At 36.1% G+C, this 21888-nt stretch overlaps 1 protein-coding gene across 1 annotated transcript; it reads left to right on the top strand.

Annotated features, from left to right (window-relative positions):
- The first annotated feature begins 1103 nt into the window (after nucleotides 1-1103).
- Nucleotides 1104-20850, top strand: LOC104458901 (ubiquitin carboxyl-terminal hydrolase 15). Its single transcript, XM_010087703.1, has 16 exons — nucleotides 1104-1147; nucleotides 1374-1518; nucleotides 11011-11184; nucleotides 11507-11665; nucleotides 12270-12494; nucleotides 14111-14194; nucleotides 14283-14377; nucleotides 14549-14737; nucleotides 15571-15686; nucleotides 15818-16093; nucleotides 16400-16470; nucleotides 16835-16950; nucleotides 18853-19002; nucleotides 19417-19520; nucleotides 20090-20178; nucleotides 20482-20850. The coding sequence occupies exons 1-16, from the start codon at nucleotides 1104-1106 to the stop codon at nucleotides 20665-20667; spliced, it is 2223 nt and encodes a 740-aa protein (XP_010086005.1). The 3' UTR covers nucleotides 20668-20850.
- The last annotated feature ends 1038 nt before the right edge of the window (nucleotides 20851-21888 follow it).

Genomic DNA, 21888 nt, shown 5'->3' with positions numbered 1-21888 from the left:
CAATGCAATTTAGCTAGTTTGGGGGCAAGCCAGAGGGCAGAGAAAATGCATGTGTATGGAAAAAGGAAGGACTGATAGGAAAGTCAGCTATTAAAAAGAAATTATTAGATGTAAAAGCTTGAGCACATCAGCTTTATGGACAGTGGAGCTATAAACTGCAGAGATTGCTGAGGCTGTCAAAAGAGGGAGAAATTTTCTTCCCCTTCTGTTTGAAATTTTCAATAAATCTTGTGATTAAAACAACTGTTATTCGTGAAAAGTGAGTAGTTGTGCACTGAGGGGACAGCTGGAATTCAGTTGGATGTAAGGAGTGTGATACTGTTCGGGACTAATGGCTGGAGTGTACCATTGGGCACTTACATCCTCAGACTTACAATTATAAATCTCAATTATTTATCAGGATTGATTCTTTGCACTGCAGATATTTCTTTGTCATTCCTAGCAATTGACTTTCAAATTTTTGTTCAAATTTCTTCTAATGTGAATAATGCTTAGTGACTGCAGAAATACTCTTGAACTTTAGCCAAAGCTACTATCACGCAGATTTTATTATGATCAGTGCCTGAAATAGTTTAAGAAATAGTTTAACCTTTGTGGTTGTTTCTTTTTTTCTAACATCTGTAATATTGCAGAGCATCCTCTTACAATATTCTTCTGCCTTCCTAGTGTTCTTGGATATGCTTACTTTACTGTTTTGAGGGTTATTCTATATTTAGTATTTGCATGATTTAATCTGGAAACAAATTGTTTTAAGTCTTACCGGTTTACCTATTTCAGTCTCCTCCAGTTTCTCCAAATAGATGCATCATAGAGATTTATAATTAAGTTGTTACAAGGCATTTGCGCATTCTTTACCTCTCAAGGCTTTTCTGCATTTGCGTGCTGGATTGTGCTGTCCTAGCAGGGAAGCTATAAATAGACTCTCTGATGCAGTGAGGCAGCTATGCCACAGTGGCCTTGGAAATCTCAGCTTTCACCTGTAACTCTGCGTTCCCATTCCCACCGACCTCACTCTCTTGCAGTAGCAGGATGCAAAAGGGACGTAAATGATTGATTGCTGCTGGTGGTGTCTAAAGTCTGAGTGTATTAAATTTGATGGAGCAATGAAGAATGGAGTAAGCTGTGAAGCTGCTCCTATCAAAAAGGGGTAGGGGTATAATAATTACAGTCTTTGCAGTACATTAGATTTTGGTTGTTTGCACAGGTGACTTTTAAATTGAAATGAATATTATTGCCAAAGTTCTTTAAAATCCTTTCTTGTTCACAAAAGTTACTGTAACATTTTTAATAATTTAAGTTTATAAAGTGCTTTTGTGTATTAAAGTACTGTAGAGTACATGTTTACATTGTGAAAGATGTTTTTTTTTTTACAGTGTGAAAAATTCAAACTATTGTCTCCCATCATATACTGCATATAAGAATTATGATTATTCAGAGCCAGGAAGACACAATGAACAGCCAGGCCTGTGTGGCCTGAGTAACTTGGGGAATACGTGTTTCATGAATTCAGCAATTCAGGTACGTACTTTAGAATAAAATTAGTTTGTCTTGTTATTTGGAAATTAATGTTCTGTTAGATTTTGTCATGTTTGGAAACTAATATTAAGAGACTCCATTAAGTAGGAGGATAGGATTAAAAGTGAGGAAATAATACATCTATACTGGTATACTAGAAAAGTTGATTTACATAGCTGCATTCATTGTTTCCCCTGTTTTTGCACAGTGGTCAGTGTCAGAAAGAGATTTGACCAGCATTCTACATGAGTGAACCCTTGAGTGGGTTTCTTTGCTTTTTTTAATGATTGCCATGCATGCATGTAATGAAAAATACTTTTTCATTTTGAGATGCGCTTGAGTACAGATTGTAGTGCTGAAGTGTCAAAAAACAGATGACCAGTGGATTACTGGGCCTTTATTTCTAGCTAATTGTCATTAACATGCAGGGAACCTTTGAACGTATTTCACTTTGACCTTTTCCCTTTGAATAGCTGCTATTTCATGGATAAGATATTTTACAGGAATGTAATAGCTTGTTTCTTTGCTATGACTGCAAGAGAAATACTAGTGTACTTAGTATTGCACTTACTAAGAAAAAAAAAAAACTTAGTCCTTTTAAGCTGCAGTGGTAGATTAATTAATGATCAGAAAGAACTCTTAGTTTGATTTGGTTTTGTTTAGTTCTGGAACTCATGTTTTGTCATCAAAGCAGTCTGATGTCAAAAAACTGTGAAGTGTGTTTAAGTTCTCGTTCACATTTTTTTCCTGATGAGTATAAAGATGCTAGATCTTAACCAAGCATACTTCAGAGTTAGTCTCCTCATTTGTCATCACAAGGGTTCCTAACTTATGTTTGTGACTTCTTTGGGTGAAACAAATATGTGTGTGTGTGTGTGTGTGTATATAATGTTGGATTCCTTCTTCACCTGATCAGGAAAAAAGTAGTTTGATACGTTTGTAAGCTAAGTTTATGAAGGTGTTGAAACTTGTTCAAAAGAATAAATATTCCAGAGTTTCATAGTCTGTGCAGAAATTCTATCACTTCTTCATATACAGAATCAGAAAATAATTAGAGTTAAAAGGGACCCCAGAATGATCATGAGTCCCACCTCCTGCTTGTGTCCACTGACTCTACGCCTTTTCGTGTGTACTTCTGAGAAGAGTCCGGCTCCACTTCTCTAGCCTCCTATTAGGTAGCTGCAGAAAGCAATGAGCTGTCTCCTTAGCCTTGTCTTCCTCAGGTTGAACAAATGCATACAGCTCTCAACCCCTTATTGTATGTTGTTCTCCAGCTCCTTGACTGTGTTGGTGGCACTTTTGCACTGGGGAGCCCTAACTAAACAGGGCAGCGCTCCAACAGCAGTCTCACAAGTGCCAGACGGGGGGGAGACTTGCTTCCCTTTGCCTCTGGATACTATTGCTAATACAGCCCAGGTTGCAATGGGCCACCTTTCCCACAAAGATGCACTGCTCGCTCTTCCACATTTCCAGAGAAAAGGACCACTGGGTCATACTATGCAAAGCTGCTTTCAAGCCAGTCAGCCCTCAGCCTGTAGCGGTGTATGAGGTTATTCCATACTTATTATATAAATAAGGCATCCTTAAAATTAAACTTGTTTCTAAAAATGTTTTCATGAGGTTACTTGAAGAGAGGTTGAACAGTGCAGGAAGTAGTTCGAATTTTTTGTTAGCATGCTGCACAAAAGATGGCTATGCTGAAAAGGGGAGGGACACTTGTGCCGTGTCTCTTCTGAGTAAAGATGCTATCTGTAACCTCTCTTGATTACTGAATTGTGTCATTGTGCTGTTGTAAAGGGAAAAAAAGAATATATTTTTGTGTCTAGTGTGTAAACCAGAATTGTCTTTAATTTAACTTTAATTAAAAAAATGTTCTTAGTACATACTGAAAATATGTTTTTTATGGTGCTATGCTGTTCATCAGGCTGGACTGATTGAAAACAAGGATAATTTTAGTTACTTATTCAAACCTTTTGTAAACTGGCATACATGAATTAGCATATATCTAGATTTAAAGGTAACCTTTTAGGTGAGAATGGGAAGCATGGGTTATGGCCTTTAGGAATCTTACACAGCTTAAGAAACTAATTTATTACAGTTTGCATCATTATGCCACTGTGTTAACTGGATTTAATTCTGAGGTTTCCGCTCTAAATCATGTCAACTTTTACTTCATTGCTTTTCAGTTATATCTAGGGAATCAAGTGTTCAAATAAGTTCTGAGAAAGCATAGTGTAAATTAATAAATAAAATTTTGCTGATACCCAAGACACTGCTCTGGGTAAGGAAATTAGTTGTTCATTGAGCAGTGCAGCTTTTAGTTTGGCATGGTACCTTTAGTATGTCCTTGGTGGTGGTTTTTTTCAAGTGCATCATTTGGCAGCTTAGCAAGGCAGTGTAAAGCATCTTTCAGTTCCACCTACTGGATCTTTCAAGGGAAGTATTATTCAGAGTTTAATGTTATCTAAGAAATCCATGGAAGTGTATTTTAGTGAAAGTATGAGGTGTTCTTAACACACTAATGTCTTGCAAACTGCAGGTTCTACTGTCTTTTTCCTGTTGCCACCACTTAACTTTTACCTTTTTTCCAAGTACACTGAAAGCATACATTTCACTGTACTAATTTGCCATTAATTTCACCTCCTACTGTTACTGGAGTAACATTGGATTATTCTGGCTAGAGGTGTAATGCGTATGGCTGCATTTGATCTTGTCCAATCTTGGAAGCAATGTACTATTCCTTCTGGAATAGTATGTGGATGGCAGACTAGGGAATTCTGCTTTGGGAGTATTGGGTGGGTCTAGACTTTGACCTGGATGATGAAGCAGAGTGCAATTTCAGCAAGATAAGAGATAACACAAAACTGGGGCACAGGGCTGATACAGTGCTGCCATTCGGATGGACCTCGATGAGCTGGAAAAATGGGCAAACAGGAACCCCATGAAGGTCCGTCAAAGGAAATGCAAAGGCTTGCACCTGGTGATGAATAATCCCATGCACCAGTACACACTAGGGTAGGGGTCTGGCAACCAGATGGAAAGCAGCTTGGCAGAGAAGCACCTGGGGTCCATCCTGAGCCAGCAACGTGTCCTTGGGCCAGCAACCTTGTGGGCTGCATTGGGAAAAGCACTGCCAGCAGGCCAAGGGAGCTGATCCTTCCCCTCCACTCAGCACTGGTGAGACACCCCTGGAGTGCTGGGTCCAGTTCTGGGCTCCCCAGTACAAGAGAGACAGGATCATACTGGATCAAGTCCAGTGAGAGGCCACAAAGGTGATCAAGGGATTGCAGCATCTGACCTACATGGAGAGGCTGTGAGAGCTGTTCAGCCTGGAGAAGAGAAGGCTCCAGAGTGATCTTATCCATGTGTATAAATACCCAGTGAGAGGGAACGAAGATGATGGAACAAGACCCTTCTCAGTGGTGCCCACTGAAAGGAGAAGAGGCAATGGGCAGAAACTGAAGCACAGGCAATTCCATTTAAATATTAAGACATTTTGGTTTACAGTGAGGGTTATCAAACACTGGAATATGTTTTCCAGGGAGGATGTGGAGCCTCCATCCTTGGAGATGCTCAAAACTTGACTGGACACAGTTCCAAACAACCTGCTCTAGGTAACCCTTCTTTGGGCAGGGGATTGCACTAGATGATCTCCAAAAATACCTTCTAACTTAAATTATTCTATGGTTCTCTGATCTGCTTTGGTTGTCTACTCTGGCTTATTTACCTTCTTAAGCTGTCTTCCCTCACAATTATGTCAACACAGGGCTGTTTATTAGGATAAATCTGTTTTCTTTAAGCAAAATTGTTTAGTGTGGTGTTTTAAACTTGGAAATAGTTTCCAGTTCCATTCATATTCTGTTCCAAGAGCTCTATTTTGGTCCCTTCTATTCAGTCAGTGGTGAGTGTAATGAATGTAGCTTCCTTCAACAGAAGCAGTTTGTTTATCCACTCTTCTGCTGATTACGATTTTTCTCAGATCTTCATCTTTCACAGACAGCATTGAGAACCCCTGGTGTTCACATAAGCACCATTTCTGCTTCAGAAACCACATAATTTCTCAGACAGCTTCTCCTTGCTCTTATGTTATGTACAGTGAAGGTGGTTTACATCGGAACTGTTATCAGTGCTCTTCGAAGAAGAGGGCCAGTTCCTTGCGCATCTTGCTCTCCAGAATCTGACAACCTTGTCTGAAAGTTTTTGCCCTGTGACTATGTGAGGTAGAAATGAGATAATCGTGGCAGTTTCTTAAATTCTGTTGCAAGTTCATTAATAGTTCTTCAGTCTATAGTAAGGTTAGAGTTGCTTCGTCATCCTTCTAAGTGATGAGACCTTTGCTTTTCCAAGTAGAGGCTTTCAGTGTTACAAACGTCAAGGCAACTAGAGGAGAAATGGTGAAGAGATGGGTAAGATCCTCTGTGGTACCACAAAGTTGCAGGCTAAGTAGAAGTTAGGCCAAGAAGGCTAAGATACCATTGCATTTCTCCAAAGTGCTTTTGTCTTATCACTGTTTCTTATGAAAAAAGAATAATTCTATATTATTTTATATTTTGGTTATATTGTAACTTTTGTATAGATTTTTCAGAGTATTCCATGTATCTAATTTTTATTTACTTCAGTGCTTACACCTGAGGCTTGATTTTTAGTATTAAGGCGTGAATGTCTGCTTTCGCAGATCTGAGTATTAAATAAAACAGGAAAGACAAAAGGGAGCTTGTGGACTTTATGAAAACATATTTTTATGAATGCTTGAACCCATATCAAGAAAAAAAAGGGTATTTGGCAAGTACATATTTTATTCATATTCACTTACGTACATGGCTATGTTTTAAGCTGGAAAAATTAGAAAAAATATGAAGCACTGCTGTGCTGCCACCTGTGGATGTTTCCTAAGTATTGCCCTTTTGGTGGGATACTAGTAATTGGAGCTCTGTGGGACATGGTTTTGGTTTTTTTTTTTTTCCCAAGTGAAAATCTGAGAGGTCTCAAAGTTTAAATTTTGTGATTCAAAAATAAGGGAAGAATGAAAATAAATTATTTAATTAAAACCACTTATTTTTCTTTTTTTTTTCCCCATTTTAATTTTTTACGTTTTTTCCACTAGTATGATTATATGTACTTCACTTTTGAACAACCACCGTTGAGAGCTTTGCAGTGGGGTATTTCAGCAATTTTCTTTCTTCAGAAAGCTGATTAAAATTCCCTCTACAGTTACTAATGGCTGTGAGTTTATCCAGACAGAACATCACATCTTTCACCAAAATCTGAAGTGATTAGGTTTTTAATGCTCTGCCTCAGTTGCTGTAGGCTTATGGAGTTTGGGTTAAGGGGTGTGTTAGCTGAGTGCTTTTTACCGTGTCTGACACTAAGCACATCAGACAAAAGTAGCATAGACAGGTGTAAAGGAATTCAGTTTTTCTCCTGTTACTTGAATCTTTCTTTCTTTCAGTCAGTCAGCTCTTCGTCTCTGTTAGAAGGCTGAAATATGAAATTTCACTGTCCGTTGCATAAAATTATTATTAAGTAGGACAGCTGAAGAACTATGATATTTATAGGAACACTCAATTTTTAGCTCAATTTCATTATCTCATTGGCTACTTCTTATTTCCCCTGTTTACTGGCATAATAGGTAATGATGTTTTCTTTGCTTTGAAATTTTATTTTTATAATTATTACTATGTAATATCCCTTATGGGGTGCAAATAAATGTGTCCTTGTTACCTTAAAATCATAGGATAATTTGGGTTAGAGAAGGAACATCAGGAGGTTTCTAGTGCAACCTCCTGCTCAAAGGAAGGTCAGCTCTGAGGTCAGACCAGGTTGCCCAAGGCTTTATCCATTTGGGTCTTGGAAACCTCAAAGAAAGCTGCACAGCCTCTCAGCTGCACTGTTTGACTTTTTTTCTTATATCTTTGACCTCTTCTGTTTCAACTTATGGCCATTGTTTCTTGGCCTCCCACTATACACCACTGTGAAGAGCCTGGTTCCATCTTCTCCTTAACTTCCCTGTAGGCACTAGAAGGCTGCTGTTGCATTTTCCTGAAACAGTCTCTTCTGCAGGCTGAACAAGCCCCAATGCTTCAACCTTTTCGCACAAGGCAAGTGCTCCAGCCCACTGACTGTCATGGTGGCCCTCCTTCTTCATTCATTTTATTTTCTTTTTATCAATTAAACAATCAGAGTCTTTGCAAACTTTTTTATCAATGTTTTCCCATACTTAAATTATGTGAATTTAGAAAAGTATAACGTGACTATTTTTATTATTATTTTTCCACCTATATGAGTTTCACAGGACAGGTAGACTTGCTAACAAGATCATAGTCTAGTTATTGGAATTATAGTATTCTACCGAGGCTGCATCATTGATATACATAAAATGCATTGATATACATAAAATCTTAATGCTTCCCACACCCTACGAGTTACAGCTATGCTCTCTATCTGTAAACGGTAGACTGTATGTGTCTTTACAGGTGTTTAGGTTTCCTTTTTGACTCAGTAGTTTAGAATTCTTCAAGGGTGTTTATATGCACATGTATGTACATCAGCAGTGCATGCAGTTGATGCACAAATTGTGTGAAGCATTGTTTCGTTCAGATTTATTATTTGTCTAATTTTCTTGGAGATTGGTTATGATCCCTTGATACTGATTGCATAAATAGTTGTTATCCACAAGTTGCTCTGCTACAGAAAAATCTTTTTTTTCTCCTTTTTTTCCAAGTAATTAGTATGTAACATTGAGCTATAATTTCAGTGTTAACCTTTGTCATGCTGAAGACTGATCCTTCTCCTCTGTGGTTTGTCTCATAGTTGGTCTTGGAGTTTCTACATTCTGTTCCATCTTTTCCCATGATCATTTAGCTAAACAACCAGTTTGGGTTTGGAGTCTAAGCACTTTACAGAAGCTTTGTTGATTAAAGAAAACTTGCGGAGGCTGAACTGAACTGAAGTGCCATTCTGTTACCTCTTTAGTTCACAAATGGTTTTCTGTGGTTTCACCCTATTTATTTAGCTTTTTTGGTTTCTGTTTCTCTTAATCTGTGGGTATACTTGTTAGTGTAACTATGTCTGTGTTTTAAAACAAGCAAACAAAAAAACCACTAGGTTCAACAAGACACTTAAATCTGATGACTTTGCTGTCTAGTAGATTGTCTTGGTTCTAATAGTTCTTTTTTTTTTTAATTGATGCTTTCCATAATGCTCCCTTGATAACCTACAATATATCATATCATGAGAAAATAAGAATGTAGGCTTCTCTTCGAATTGGCTTGTGGATGCTTTTTTTGCTGTGTCTTTAATCATGGTCTTAACTAGTTCTCTATTGTCAGCCTTCTCAAGAAGTAAACGCGTTTGCAGTTATTGAGCTTTGTCAGTTATGTTGAAAACATCAGTGGTTATGTGTTCAACTGTATTAGTTCCTGTAGCAGCTACTCTTGCAAGTTGTGGCATCTGATATTTTAGAAAAATGTCAGCTCTATATCTCAGAAATTGGTGTGTTCAGATAGATACTTCTGCATTCCACTACTACTATCAGTGTAATTTTATGGAATGTGGAAATTGTTATAAGGAAAAAGGGAAATTATCTGTAGTAATCTTCCTGACTTATACATACAAATATGAATCAAAATTCTGAGAAAGTGACAAAACTAATTTTATGAGGTGAAAACTAGAAAAAGATAAAATAGTTTTTTGGTGAAACAACACACTGTCAGCACATTGTGTAGTATTTTTCTAAGAACCTATAGAAAAAATAACTGGTTTTGCATTATTTAGTTCCTGTTCTGGACATTCCTCACACTAAGATGATCAGTTGAGCTGATTTAATCTCCTAAACCAGCCCAAAAATAATCCATAAGAGAAGTGAGGAGGAATAATAGTTTTTTGACAGGTGAGATGAAGATGTTCATTGTGCAATGAGATGAGGATCAGGAGAGAAGGGGTACAGCTTCTTTGGGCAGTAGGATTTGTCACATCACTCAGATTGAACATGCAATTTTACCTAAAGTGTAGTTTTATTTATAGTTAGTTTAGCGTCGTTTGCACTGTATTGTTTCTGGGTATCTGGTGGACCTTGGTAGTCCATCCATTTGTTGAGGTTGATGCTAAAAGTAATCTTTTGAAAACTACGATTGATAACTTCTGTGTGGATTTGAGAGGCCAGGTATTTCTCCTCTTAGCTGCATGGATCAGTTCAGAACTGACAACACAGATCTATGAGGTAGGGGGGACTTGTCATGTAGCAAGAGAAAAATGAGCTTTCTTCAACTCTGAGTGCCCAAAAGGCCCTATAATATGGGGATATTTTGCAGTGTTGACAGCTCATGAAAGCTTTAGGTGAGGAGGGAGAGAAAGGAAGGAGTGCAATATGGGCATTTTTTGTTCTGCTCAATAAAGTTGTAATTCTTCCAGTCTCAGTTGTTGCATCTTACACAGTAGCTATGTGGAGCTAAAATTTTTGTTCTTCCCCTTGTTTGCACAGAAGCAGATGAGACTGATGAAATACTTGACCTTTCTTGGAATCTTTAATAGAGGAAAGAATGGAGAAAAGCTTATAATATTTAATGAAGAAACTTTGCTAAATCTGTATGCTACAGCATAGAATAAGGATCATTTCCAAGTGATGGAAAAGTTTTTGTTTAAAGGAGTGTGAGGAGTAGCACAGAAAAATTCAAAGTGGTTTCCTAAAATTATAAATCATCCTTCAGTGATTATATCCTGCTATCTCTTAAGTGTTGACAGAAGAGACAAACTGATAAGAGGATAAGTCATTATCTCAGTCTAAACCAAGGCCCTTGCGTTCCTTGAACTAATTTCAGCTCTAAACAGCTTCACAAAATTTGAAAGAACATAGGAAGGGCTGCACCAATTATGAAGGTCTAGTCCATCTAGCATAGATTGCTGTTTTCAACAGCTTCCATAAGCAGATGCCTAGAATAGAAGGAATAGGGCAAGCATCCTCACCTTCCCTTCCTACCCATCCCTGCCCAAAAGAAAAAAAATCTCAGTTTTCAACTATTTTCAGCTCACATGTTGTTCTGAATGTGGTGTAATTTGGTTTAATATTGTCTCTCTCTTCCAAGTATCTATGCAGTCTCTTCTTGAGGCCTTGTAAACTTTGTGCATCTATAACAGCTTTCAGCAAGGAGTTTCAAAAAGCTACTATTCATGTATCAAGAACCACCTTCTGTTGTTTGTTTTGAATCTCTAGACAAATTGAGTTGTCATACTGTGGTTGGCTGGACTACTATGTCTAATAAATTCTGATATAAAGCTTTTGTAAAATATTATCTGTGCCTAATTTCTAATGATAGCTGCAGACAGTCTTCGTTTAAAATCATTATTTATTTCTGGAAAATAACTTTTTTTTTGGTCCTTCTGGGCACTAGGCATTACAGTTTAAAGTATTGTTCATGGCTGCTTTAATAAAGTTCAAACGTCCTTTATTTAGAACTAATTGAAATCACTGTTCTAAAAATTCTCTGTTTCTATTTACAGTGTCTGAGCAACACACCTCCTCTTACAGAATACTTCCTCAATGATAAATACCAAGAAGAGCTGAATTTTGACAATCCTTTAGGAATGCGAGGCGAAATAGCAAAATCTTATGCAGAGCTTATCAAGCAAATGTGGTCAGGAAAATACAGCTACGTTACGCCAAGAGCATTTAAGGTCAGTAGGGAATTTAACCAGAATGTAGGTTGGCAGATTTGGTTTTGTAGTTAATGGAAATACGCAAGGATACGAATTTGAAGTAATAATCATCAGTACGCAGTCCATTCATTTAACTGTTAAAACACTTGGATGGGTGTTTAAATAAATGTCAGCTGTCTTTGTGCTTTGGTCTTGAGAATTAGTCCTGGCTTCTTGTTTCCATTGAAAAGCTTATTTTTTATAAGTTTTACCTTTTCAACTTTCTGCTGTAGCATTTCAGAAGTACCTATTCTTTATAACAGTTAAGGTACCAGAAGTATTTGTTTGGGGTTTTTTTTAGACACAAGTGGGACGATTTGCACCACAATTTTCTGGTTATCAGCAACAAGATTGTCAAGAGCTACTGGCTTTTCTCTTGGATGGATTACACGAGGATTTGAATCGAATTAGGAAAAAGCCTTACATTCAGTTAAAGGATGCAGATGGGAGACCAGACAAGGTAGTGTTTTTGGTGTTTGGTTGGGACACTGATCACGTGTTACTTTTTCTGGAAGAGATTTCAGAAAATAAACCAAGACCTTAGAATGGAGATCCTATTCAATTACCTGTGTAAATTTCTGTTTATTTTGAAGGTAATTGGCGGGTCAGAGATGTTAAGACTTTAAAACCTTTTTGTTCAATTCAGTGCTGAGTTCAGCTGGAAAAACAATGTCCATTCTGTTCTTTTATATCTGCAGTATGCAGTGTTCCATCTCTCTCCAGTACTCTTACTTTAGGGAAACTCTTCTAGCATTGAGCTACAAGCATATAGATCATTTCTTTTGGTACCAGTATGAGTAACATCAGATGGAATTTATAGTTTTATTTGCTTGTGTCTTGCCCCAAGCGTCTCTCAGACTATGCAATACCACTGACTTAATCTGTGTCCTAGGAAAAGTATACATATTTTAACCTGTGATCCTGATACTAGTAATGTATCTTACAGGGTCCTTTGGAGTAAGATTTCTGTGTTTAGATGGTAACTGAGAATGTTCAAGTACTCTTATTAATAATTCTCACTATTCATTTACTACTACATAACCCAGGTCATGCTTTAATTACAGGTGGTTGCTGAAGAAGCCTGGGAAAACCATTTAAAAAGAAATGATTCCATCATTGTAGATATATTTCATGGCCTTTTTAAATCCACCCTAGTTTGTCCTGAATGTGCTAAGATTTCTGTAACCTTCGATCCGTTTTGTTACTTGACACTTCCATTACCCATGAAAAAAGAACGCACTTTGGAAGTTTATTTAGTCAGAACGGATCCACTTGCAAAGCCTATGCAGGTAAGCCTCTTAGTTTATGCACAAAACTCCTGATTCACGTGGCATTAACAATGAACCCGAGTTCCTTTTTTAAAAAAATTTATAAGTACAATAAGCAAATCCAATAAACTTTAGTTTTCTGGAATGTGCTCTGAAGTTACACTTAGAATGCCTGAAGAAGACTATGCTTACCTTCTTATATTTCTGTCAGTTTCAAGGAAGTTATTGGTAATTTCTTTATGGTTAAGAAGACTTCCTAATCTTTAAAATGTATGTTGTCCTCATTTTTTATTTTAGTGTTTCTCTAATGAATTTGTATGGCTATAGAAAAAAACAAACAAACCTGATTTGATCCAGACTTCATTCCTCAGTTTATTCGCTTCAAAATAAAAATATTGGTAATAAGTGATGCAAAACCCCTTGTGACTAAATATATTAGGTAGTCCTGAATTCTTCTATGCTATCACTTAATAGCCAAAAGAAAAGATTTCAGATGAGATTTCTTTGTAAAGAGTATCTCTTTTGCCTTTTTTAGGAAGGGTGGTGTTACACACCTTAGAACGTCACAAAGCAATGTACACAGATGATGGTAGCAAAATCATGAAATGGTTCTAGCTGTACCTTATGGGGTGAGCGAGATAGGTGAAATAAATAAGACACAGGCAGTTAGGCAGACTTGCAGAAAGGCTTTAGTGCCTGAAATCGGAGTACTACTAGAAGGAAAATGGGGGGAAAGGAGTGTTCTCAAAGGCAATATGAGTTAGGGAAGTCAAAGATAAAGGGACATGTATTAACTAGTGGGAGATGAGCCTGCTAGTAATGTAATTATTTGTGAGAACAGATTTGCACAAGGACACAAAGTAATTGAAGATGACCCTGTATGACATGTGAGATGGTTATGCAGGAATGAATAGATAGGGAAGAGTATGAGTTCAGTAGAGCTTTTGTGAGTCTGAGTAACTGTAAGACTTAAGGAGATGCCAAACACATGCTGTACTTGGTAATTAATTACAAAGTTATAATACCTTATTTATAATCAATCCTGTCTTTATTTATTACGTAAGTAACAGGTAAGAGTACTGTGTGGAGTGTCATTACAAACTGCAGGCATACTATAGTAAGGGAAGCCACAGAGAGGTCTTATTTGACTGTTAGTCATCAGGTTCTCTCTGTGCATGTGGAATTAGAATTCAGTCTTTATCCGTTGCCTGCCATTGCTTTTTTTCCCAGTAATAGTTTATAAACAACTTGTGTTGTATTCCAAATTTAAGAAGCTAGTCAATAAATAGCATGCATACTATTTAAATGCTTAAATAGGTGGGTGCAGTGGAAATATAAATTAAGTAATTGGTGCTGTTAGTCTTCGTATGGAGAAAGTAAAATAACGTTTTAAAAAGCATTGTATAGACTAATAAATGTAGTATTCAAAGTGTGAGTGTTTGAATGAGTAAAGTTGTGAAGGTTACTATGTTTTCAGCAACTTACAGAATTTGTGTTGATTTACATACTTTACACCTTAAGTTCAAGAATCTGAAAGAAGTACAGGAACTATGCTGAACATGTGATAGTCGCTTGGTTGTTTTCTTATTTATATTTGTTCTCTTAGGAAATTAAAGTGACATTGTATCTTTTTTTAGTACAAAGTCGTTGTTCCCAAAATCGGAAATATATTGGATCTTTGCACAGCATTGTCAGCTTTGTCTGGTGTTGCTGCAGATAAGGTAAGTGATTTCTCTTGTGAAGCACAACAATTAACATTTTAACACGTATTAACCTGATTTAATGATGTATACTCCATTTTCTTTTTAGATGATTGTAACTGATATATACAATCACAGGTTCCACAGGATATTTGGCATGGATGAAAATCTAAGTAGTATTATGGAACGTGATGACATTTATGTGTAAGTACAGATAACAAGTTTCACGTCCCTGCAGTTTGTTTAGTTATCTGCAAAACGTTAAAACCTAGACATAAAGATAAATCTTGGCAGGTTTATTATTTTTTGATTTTTCCCCTTTGTAGCCTTTTAAATTACGGTTGTCCTTTGTATTTCTGATTGTTTTTCTTTTAGATTTGAAATTGCTATCAATAGAACAGAAGATACAGAACAAGTTATAATTCCTGTTTGTTTACGGGAAAAGTGCAGGCACAATAGCTACAGCCATAGTGGATGTTCACTGTTTGGTCAACCTTTTCTCATAGCAGTGCCTAGAAACAATACTGAAGAGAAACTCTATAACCTGCTGCTGCTAAGAATGTGGTAAGGTTACTGTTTAAAGAAAAATGTGTTTCTTATGAATAATGCTAGTAGTTGGAATCAGTAGGCACTTATTTTTACATGCATTGCTAACAAACTGGTTAGATTTGAGTACTTAGTCTTTTATTTGCTTTCTGTTAAATATATTAAATCTAAAATTTTAGCCACTTGAGATGTGAATTACCGTGGATTTTAATTTGATTTTTTGTTAGCATGACCCCATCCAAAACTTATTTGAGAAGACAGTAGAGGTTCAATCTGCACAGTCAGTTTAGAGGAATTAATTACTCTCTGTACCTAGTTGTTTGTTAGGGCTTGGTAAAATGAAAATGTTTTGCCAATTTTTGTGCTATGCTTATACCTTCTGTATCTACTATACAAGTTTATATACTAATTTATGTTGTAAAACTACATGGTAGACACTTTCTGAGACTAGACTGAAATAAGTGTCATTATGTGGATGAAATTAGAATCATATAATGTCCAATTTAAATTTTCTGTTGATGTAGTTTTCTCTCTAAGTGACTTTTGTGTAAGAAAATATGGTTAATGAACAGTTAAAGAAGTGATTTCTGGACGAACAGCCAACCAAGAATCAAGTTGCATAAAATAAAGTAACTGCCAAAAAATTAAGATCATGGATGAGCAGAATTTCAGATGTGCCTGTAACAGTAGACATGTTAGCCAATAAATTTATTAATTCTGAATAATTCAGGAGTACAGCAATACAGTACACTACAAAGGATTTGCTCTAGCCATTTAATTACCTGGTTTGAAAAATGTAAATATTTAAAAATCCACTGATTCTAACTGTTGCTTTCATTTGTTATATTTAGCCGATATGTAAAAACATGTACTGAAAGTGAAGACACTGAAGGATCCCTACATTGCTGTAAGGACCACGGTATCAATGGTAATGGCCCGAATGGAATACATGAAGAAGGATCTCCAAGTAAGACTGGAATATCTATAAACTTGTTCAGTATTTTCTGTTCAATTTGAAACTGAAGTTAATTCTGTAGTGTATTTCAATTATTGTTATTCTACCTCATTTCTCCTCCCTTATTCTTACAATTGTTTCAGGTGAAATGGAAACAGATGAACAAGATGATGAATCCAGCCAGGATCAGGAACTTCCTTCAGAGAATGAAAACAGCCAGTCAGAAGACTCGGTTGGAGGTGACAATGACTCCGAAAATGGATTATGTACTGAGGATACTTGCAAAGGTCAACCACTCACGGGACACAAAAAGCGATTGTTTACATTCCAGTTCAATAACTTAGGCAATACTGACATAAACTACATCAAAGATGATACCAGGCATATTAGATTTGATGATAGGCAACCTAGGCTTGACGGTAAGTAATGGGGAACAGGCTGGGCAACATTTGATTCCGATACTTTTTTCTGATTCCACTTCCATAGAACAATGTTTCATGTTCTCCGTGTACTGTTTGATATATCTTCTTTTCCAATATTAAATTTGGTATAAATAATAACTGTAATTAACACTTAGAAATGCAGAAATTGTGTGTGCTTCAATTTTTCATCTTAAATTCATGCTAGCAGTGTTGAATTCATTTTGAAAAGTGTTTGCCCAAAGTTAATACAATTTCATGTAAAGCAAGAAATATTATTAAGCAAAAACATGTTTTTAATCTTAGAAAGATCTTTCCTTGCTTTGGATTGGGAGCCTGAACTGAAGAAGAGATATTTTAATGATAGTGCAGCAGAGGTAAGCTGTTTATGTTGCTCCCCTTTCCAGCGCTAATAAAACTTAAATGTGAAAAATACAATCTCTTATGTCACATTAATTAAATTGTAAGTCTTCAAAAGAAGCTAGTGTATCTCTCTTTCACATTATTTTTAGTAAATGTGTTGTCATAAGTAAACTTCATTTACACATCTAAGTAACTGGTATATCTGAGGCTTAGTCATTTGGAAGTAAATCTGAAGCTCTGAAAACTTTTTGCTTGAGTGGTTTCTCATCAGTTTTTCCATATATAGGAGCTTTGTAGTTACGGTTTATAGTAAGACAACATCACTAAAATGAGTTTTGTTTCATTTGTTCTCTTAACTGAAGAAATACTTCTCTTTAGGATTTTGAAAAACATGAAAGTGTGGAATATAAGCCTCCCAAAAAGCCTTTTGTGAAATTAAAAGATTGCATTGAGCTGTTCACAACTAAGGAAAAACTAGGTGCTGAAGACCCATGGTAAGGACAAAAAAATAAAATTGTTATGTTCTGTGGTGTGTTTCTCAAAATGTAACCAAAACCACAAACATTAACAGAGATATCTAATTGATATCTTAATGGTATGTTGAATCTTGTCATTTCAAGTATAATTGAAAATTCTCAAAATGTTTTCTATTTTGATCCATTGCTTAACTCAAACTGTTAACATATATAGAGGGTTGTGTTTGTGTGGGAGACAACTATTGCATTCAGAATTAGCAGGAAGCGTTGATCCATAAGATATTCTAGTCTGTGAACTGTGATCCACAGTGAATTAATAATATTGTGCCAAATCCAACACAGTGGTTTCAACAACTACTTTCTGGGATGAGAAAGGTTGGTGTGTACTGAAGTTTTTTTATGCAAATACATGACTTGCCTTACATTGATATGTGAAATAGGGATGTGCTTAAACAACAGGTTTGTGGGGTGGGGGATATCTGTAGTCAGTAGAACCTCTTCAAATTCATGCTCTAACCATTAAGTTTTTGCAGAGATTTTTACTGTGATTCATGGTTCTTCCAAATTATGATTTGGAATCATATCTAAATATTCACAGTTACAGGATGTTCCTGTAAGATCCTTCTTCTCCAGGAATTTTCTAGCAGATAAGAATCCTTCATCAACACTTGAAGCTCAGAATCAAGTTTGAAAAGAGGGTGTGCCACTTTTTCTTCTGTGGATACTTAAATGTTTTGAAGACTTCCAAACTTTGTCACCGGAGATCCTCCATTATTTGGGCAGGGGAGGGGACTGACTTAGAAATACTCACTTTTTTTCTGGGTTGGCTAGATTATACAACACTGGATAGACTATTTGAGTTACTGTATAACTGAAATATGGTGAAGTGCTTCCATTTTCGCAGCACATTTTAAACAGTATTTAAACTATATACTACAACTACTGCTGAAGTCAAAGCAGTTGCTACTAGATACATCTCACAGGAGGTAATTAACCACATTCTTTTTTCATTTGTCAGGTCTTCACAGGTCTAATCTACAAGAACTCATCATCCCTAGCCCAGCACTGTTTGTATTCCAGATATTCTAAGCCAACTGGGAAACCATATCTTCAGTTTCAGCCTGCCCTTACAGTTCTCCTAATTTCTTGTCTTTATCTGATGTTGCTATGTAAAGGCACTTGTGCTCATCTCATTTTTTCCTATGTCTTTACCTGTTAGATACCAAGCTGTAGAATATGCATACACCACTTCACAGAAAAGTTGCTTTCATGCGTTGTTGTTACTTACCTTCCCTCCCAAGCCTTAGTTCTTTAAAGACTCAAGTATGCATTGCAGGGAACAGAAGTCGATGTCATAGCCTGTTTAGTATTTGCCTACTAAGGAGGCAAGTTTTTTTTAATGAGGAGTTTTTTCAGGCTCCAGTAGTCACTGTTATCTGGTTTTAGTGGTGGGTGGGGTGGGGTGGGAGAGGGATGGATTTGGAAATTGAAACTTGGAACAACCACAGTTGTCTCTGTTATTTATGGCTTTTCATATAGTCAGTTTTCCTGAAGTATTTTCATAACCCTTCGTCTTTTTTTATTAAATATAAGAAAGCTGTGTTTTAACTAAAGATACAGGGGCTACTATAGGAGATGAGAATGCTATATTTGGGGGTGCCAATTTTGTGTTTAAAACGCTGTTGAGCTTCACTGTGAGCACACTTACACACTAGCACCTCATGTTTTAAACTGGAAGGGATATCAATGGCATTAGTAGCAGAAGGTGGAACATGTTATGTGTGTTTCAGCTTTTGCTCATTCAGTTCCTCCCATGTTATTGGCTTTCTCTGTGGTAATGTATTTTAATGTACTTAAGGACTGCAGTTATTTTAAATTGTTTGGGGGTTTTGCTTTTTGTTTTTTGTTTTTTCCTTTTAGGTATTGTCCAAACTGTAAAGAACATCAGCAAGCTACCAAGAAGTTAGACTTGTGGTCATTGCCCCCTGTACTGGTAGTTCATCTAAAGCGCTTTTCCTACAGCAGATATATGAGGGACAAGTTGGATACATTGGTTGACTTTCCAATAAAGTAAGAAACCTAAATATTTTGGTGCTAGAAGTGTAAAAGTTACCATGACTAAGACACGTGTTTAATCATGCAATTATGTAAAATGGGTTTGTTCTCAGCTTCCATGTGTGGATCCAGTAAACACTGATGACAAAATCCTTATAGGTGAAAAGTATGAAGTTGGAAAAATAATAACATTAGATAAGTTTGTAAGAACTCTCTCAATAGTTTTGGCTAAGATTACTGGTTCTCACTCAACTCCTTAAAGAGTGAAAGAGATGCACTGTCAGTGCAGTCTGGTGTGTGTGTTTTATTGGGGAATATAAAATAAAGGGCTCAAAGACCACCAAAATGTGAAATGGTTAAAAATATTATTAACGTGACCTTTTGGTTGTGTTTTTGTGTGGTTTGTTTTTTTGTTTTTTTTTTAAACAGTGACTTGGACATGTCAGAGTTCCTTATTAATCCCAATGCAGGGCCTTGCCGCTACAACTTGATTGCTGTCTCCAACCACTATGGAGGAATGGGAGGAGGGCATTGTAAGTTGATTTCAAATATCATAATTTTATATGTCAGCTTTCTTTCCATGTTTATTTTAAGTACTGATCACTTGGAATCAAGGGCATTTTTTAATAATTGGGGGACAATTTTTTTCATTACCTTTTCAAATGCTTTCACAAGTATTATAACACAAAAATCTATGAAATGAGCTTTCAAGGATAACTGTAGGTTCCTTCATATTTCTAGTTACGCATATTGTGAAAAGAGAAAACATAAGAGCTACTGTACTCTGACCACTGATTTTTGTCTTACTTGTCTGTATTTTTGTATGTTTTGCATCTCCTTGAAAGAAGAGAGAAAAATGAAAAAGTGACTGAGGGATTTTATTTTGACTGTCCTGTCTCACTATGCATTCTCTTTAGAAGGGGAATGCTATTGATTAAACTTTCTTTGCTTAAAAAAAAAAAAGTGAAAGTATGAGTGTAATAGCGATAATAGATTTTAGTTAGTTAAATGTCAAGTCTTTGACAGTAACAGACTCTAGCAACTGATTGTATTACATCTATTAAGATACACAGTCCTTAGACATTGTACTTTTTTGTCTTAGATACTGCTTTTGCAAAAAACAAGGATGATGGAAAATGGTACTACTTTGATGACAGTAGTGTGTCCACTGCATGTGAGGACCAAATAGTGGCAAGTACCTTTTGTGTTTCTAAAATTGGGACTGTTGATGATGTTTTCTTCTTGAAGAAAGAAAAATGAAGAGTAAATCATGAAACTTGCAGTAAATTTGTAGGTAGTAGTTTGTGTTCTTTCAAAGGACAGTACAAACCAAAAATGTTTTGCTCTGACATGCAAAAATAACAGATGAAAGCTTTCCATGTCTTTGTAATTTTACCATGTAGACTTGGAAGCAAAAAAAAAAAGATGGATAACTTGGATTGTAAATGTTTTATCTGGAGCCTCATGAGCATATTGCACTTTCTTCTTTTACAGTCCAAAGCAGCATATGTGCTCTTCTACCAGAGACAGGACACAATCAGTGGAACTGGTTTTTTCCCTCTTGACCGGGAAACTAAACAAGGTGCTTCAGCTGCCACAGGCATCCCACTAGAAAGTGATGAAGACAGCAATGAAAATGATAATGATATAGAAAATGAAAATTGTATGCACACTAACTAATGGAAGAACTAGAAGCCATAAAAGAGACTTTCCTACCGGGGATACCTATTGAAAGAGTGAAATTGCCCACCAAATTAAGAATAAAAATCTGAGATGGGGAATTTCAGATAACAGAATGTAAATCTTTATTACATTTTAACATGTGCAGTACTTGAAGTGAAACAATAAAAACTTTAACAGAAATTGTCTCTAATGCATTTACAGTCTTGTATTCACAAGCTATATATAGGAAATCACAAATAAACCCCTTTTAAGTTTTCTGCTGCTCTTCTGATGGATTATGTTTTCTTTTGTTTTGGATGTGAGTTGATACCTAAATTGTTAAATCTGTGGACTTCTGACATTTATTTTCTTAGTACTGCAAGAATACTACTGCCAAGTCTAGTTTCTGGATGAATATATACATGTTCCCTAGGCTGTCACACAGACTACCAGTAAAAATGTCATAAATATATAAGCAGTAGTTTTCTTGAAACAGGAAATTTTTGTTTCTCCCTAAAAAATATTTATTTTTTTTTAATTTGGCCACAATAGAAGAAATAGCTTGAAAAGGTGTTTTAACCTTTTGTGATATAGTTGAGCATCCAGAATATTATGTTCATTTTATTGCTGCTGTGGAACAGGTTCTGGATTTCATGCTGCATTAACAAAAAGTTTTTCAATTAAATGTAAGTATCCTTTGTTGCTTGTTGGAATCTACTCTGCAGACATAATTCCTGTTATCTTGCTTATAAGACATGCATAATTTTAATCTGGTGTCAGTCCAAAATTTAAAATTGTGCTGTAAGTTTTCTCTCCCCGGTTTTTGTAGTTTGGCAGCTTGCAAACTACTCTGTAATAGGGTCAGAGTTTATAGTATTCTGTATCCATAGTAATGACTGTGTATGGGGCTTAGATGAGAATTTTTTCAATATACCCTGCCTTTAAATTGTTAATGAACAAAATGTCTTTATAGCTAGGCCTATTAATTTTCTTTGTGTGTTCCTGATGGAATTCACCATAGCCTTACAGCATATTTGAAAAGGTAACTCATTATAAGAGAATTGGCGTTTGCATGTTCAAGTCAGAACCTGTACAGTATATAAGGCATAAGAACTTCGAATTGGATTTTAGTTAACTATGTTCAGGGGTCCAGGATGCCAAAATAAGTGTGACAGTTTCAAACATTTTTTAATTTGCTGCTTTCCCTTTGATCTAGTTGGAAGAATGTATTGTTGATTT

This window comes from Pterocles gutturalis, unplaced genomic scaffold (assembly GCF_000699245.1).
Source record: "Pterocles gutturalis isolate BGI_N339 unplaced genomic scaffold, ASM69924v1 scaffold25311, whole genome shotgun sequence".
Lineage (NCBI taxonomy): Eukaryota > Metazoa > Chordata > Aves > Pterocliformes > Pteroclidae > Pterocles > Pterocles gutturalis.
The sequence above is the reverse complement of the archived record's forward strand: the minus strand, read 5'-3'. Positions and strand labels throughout refer to the sequence as shown.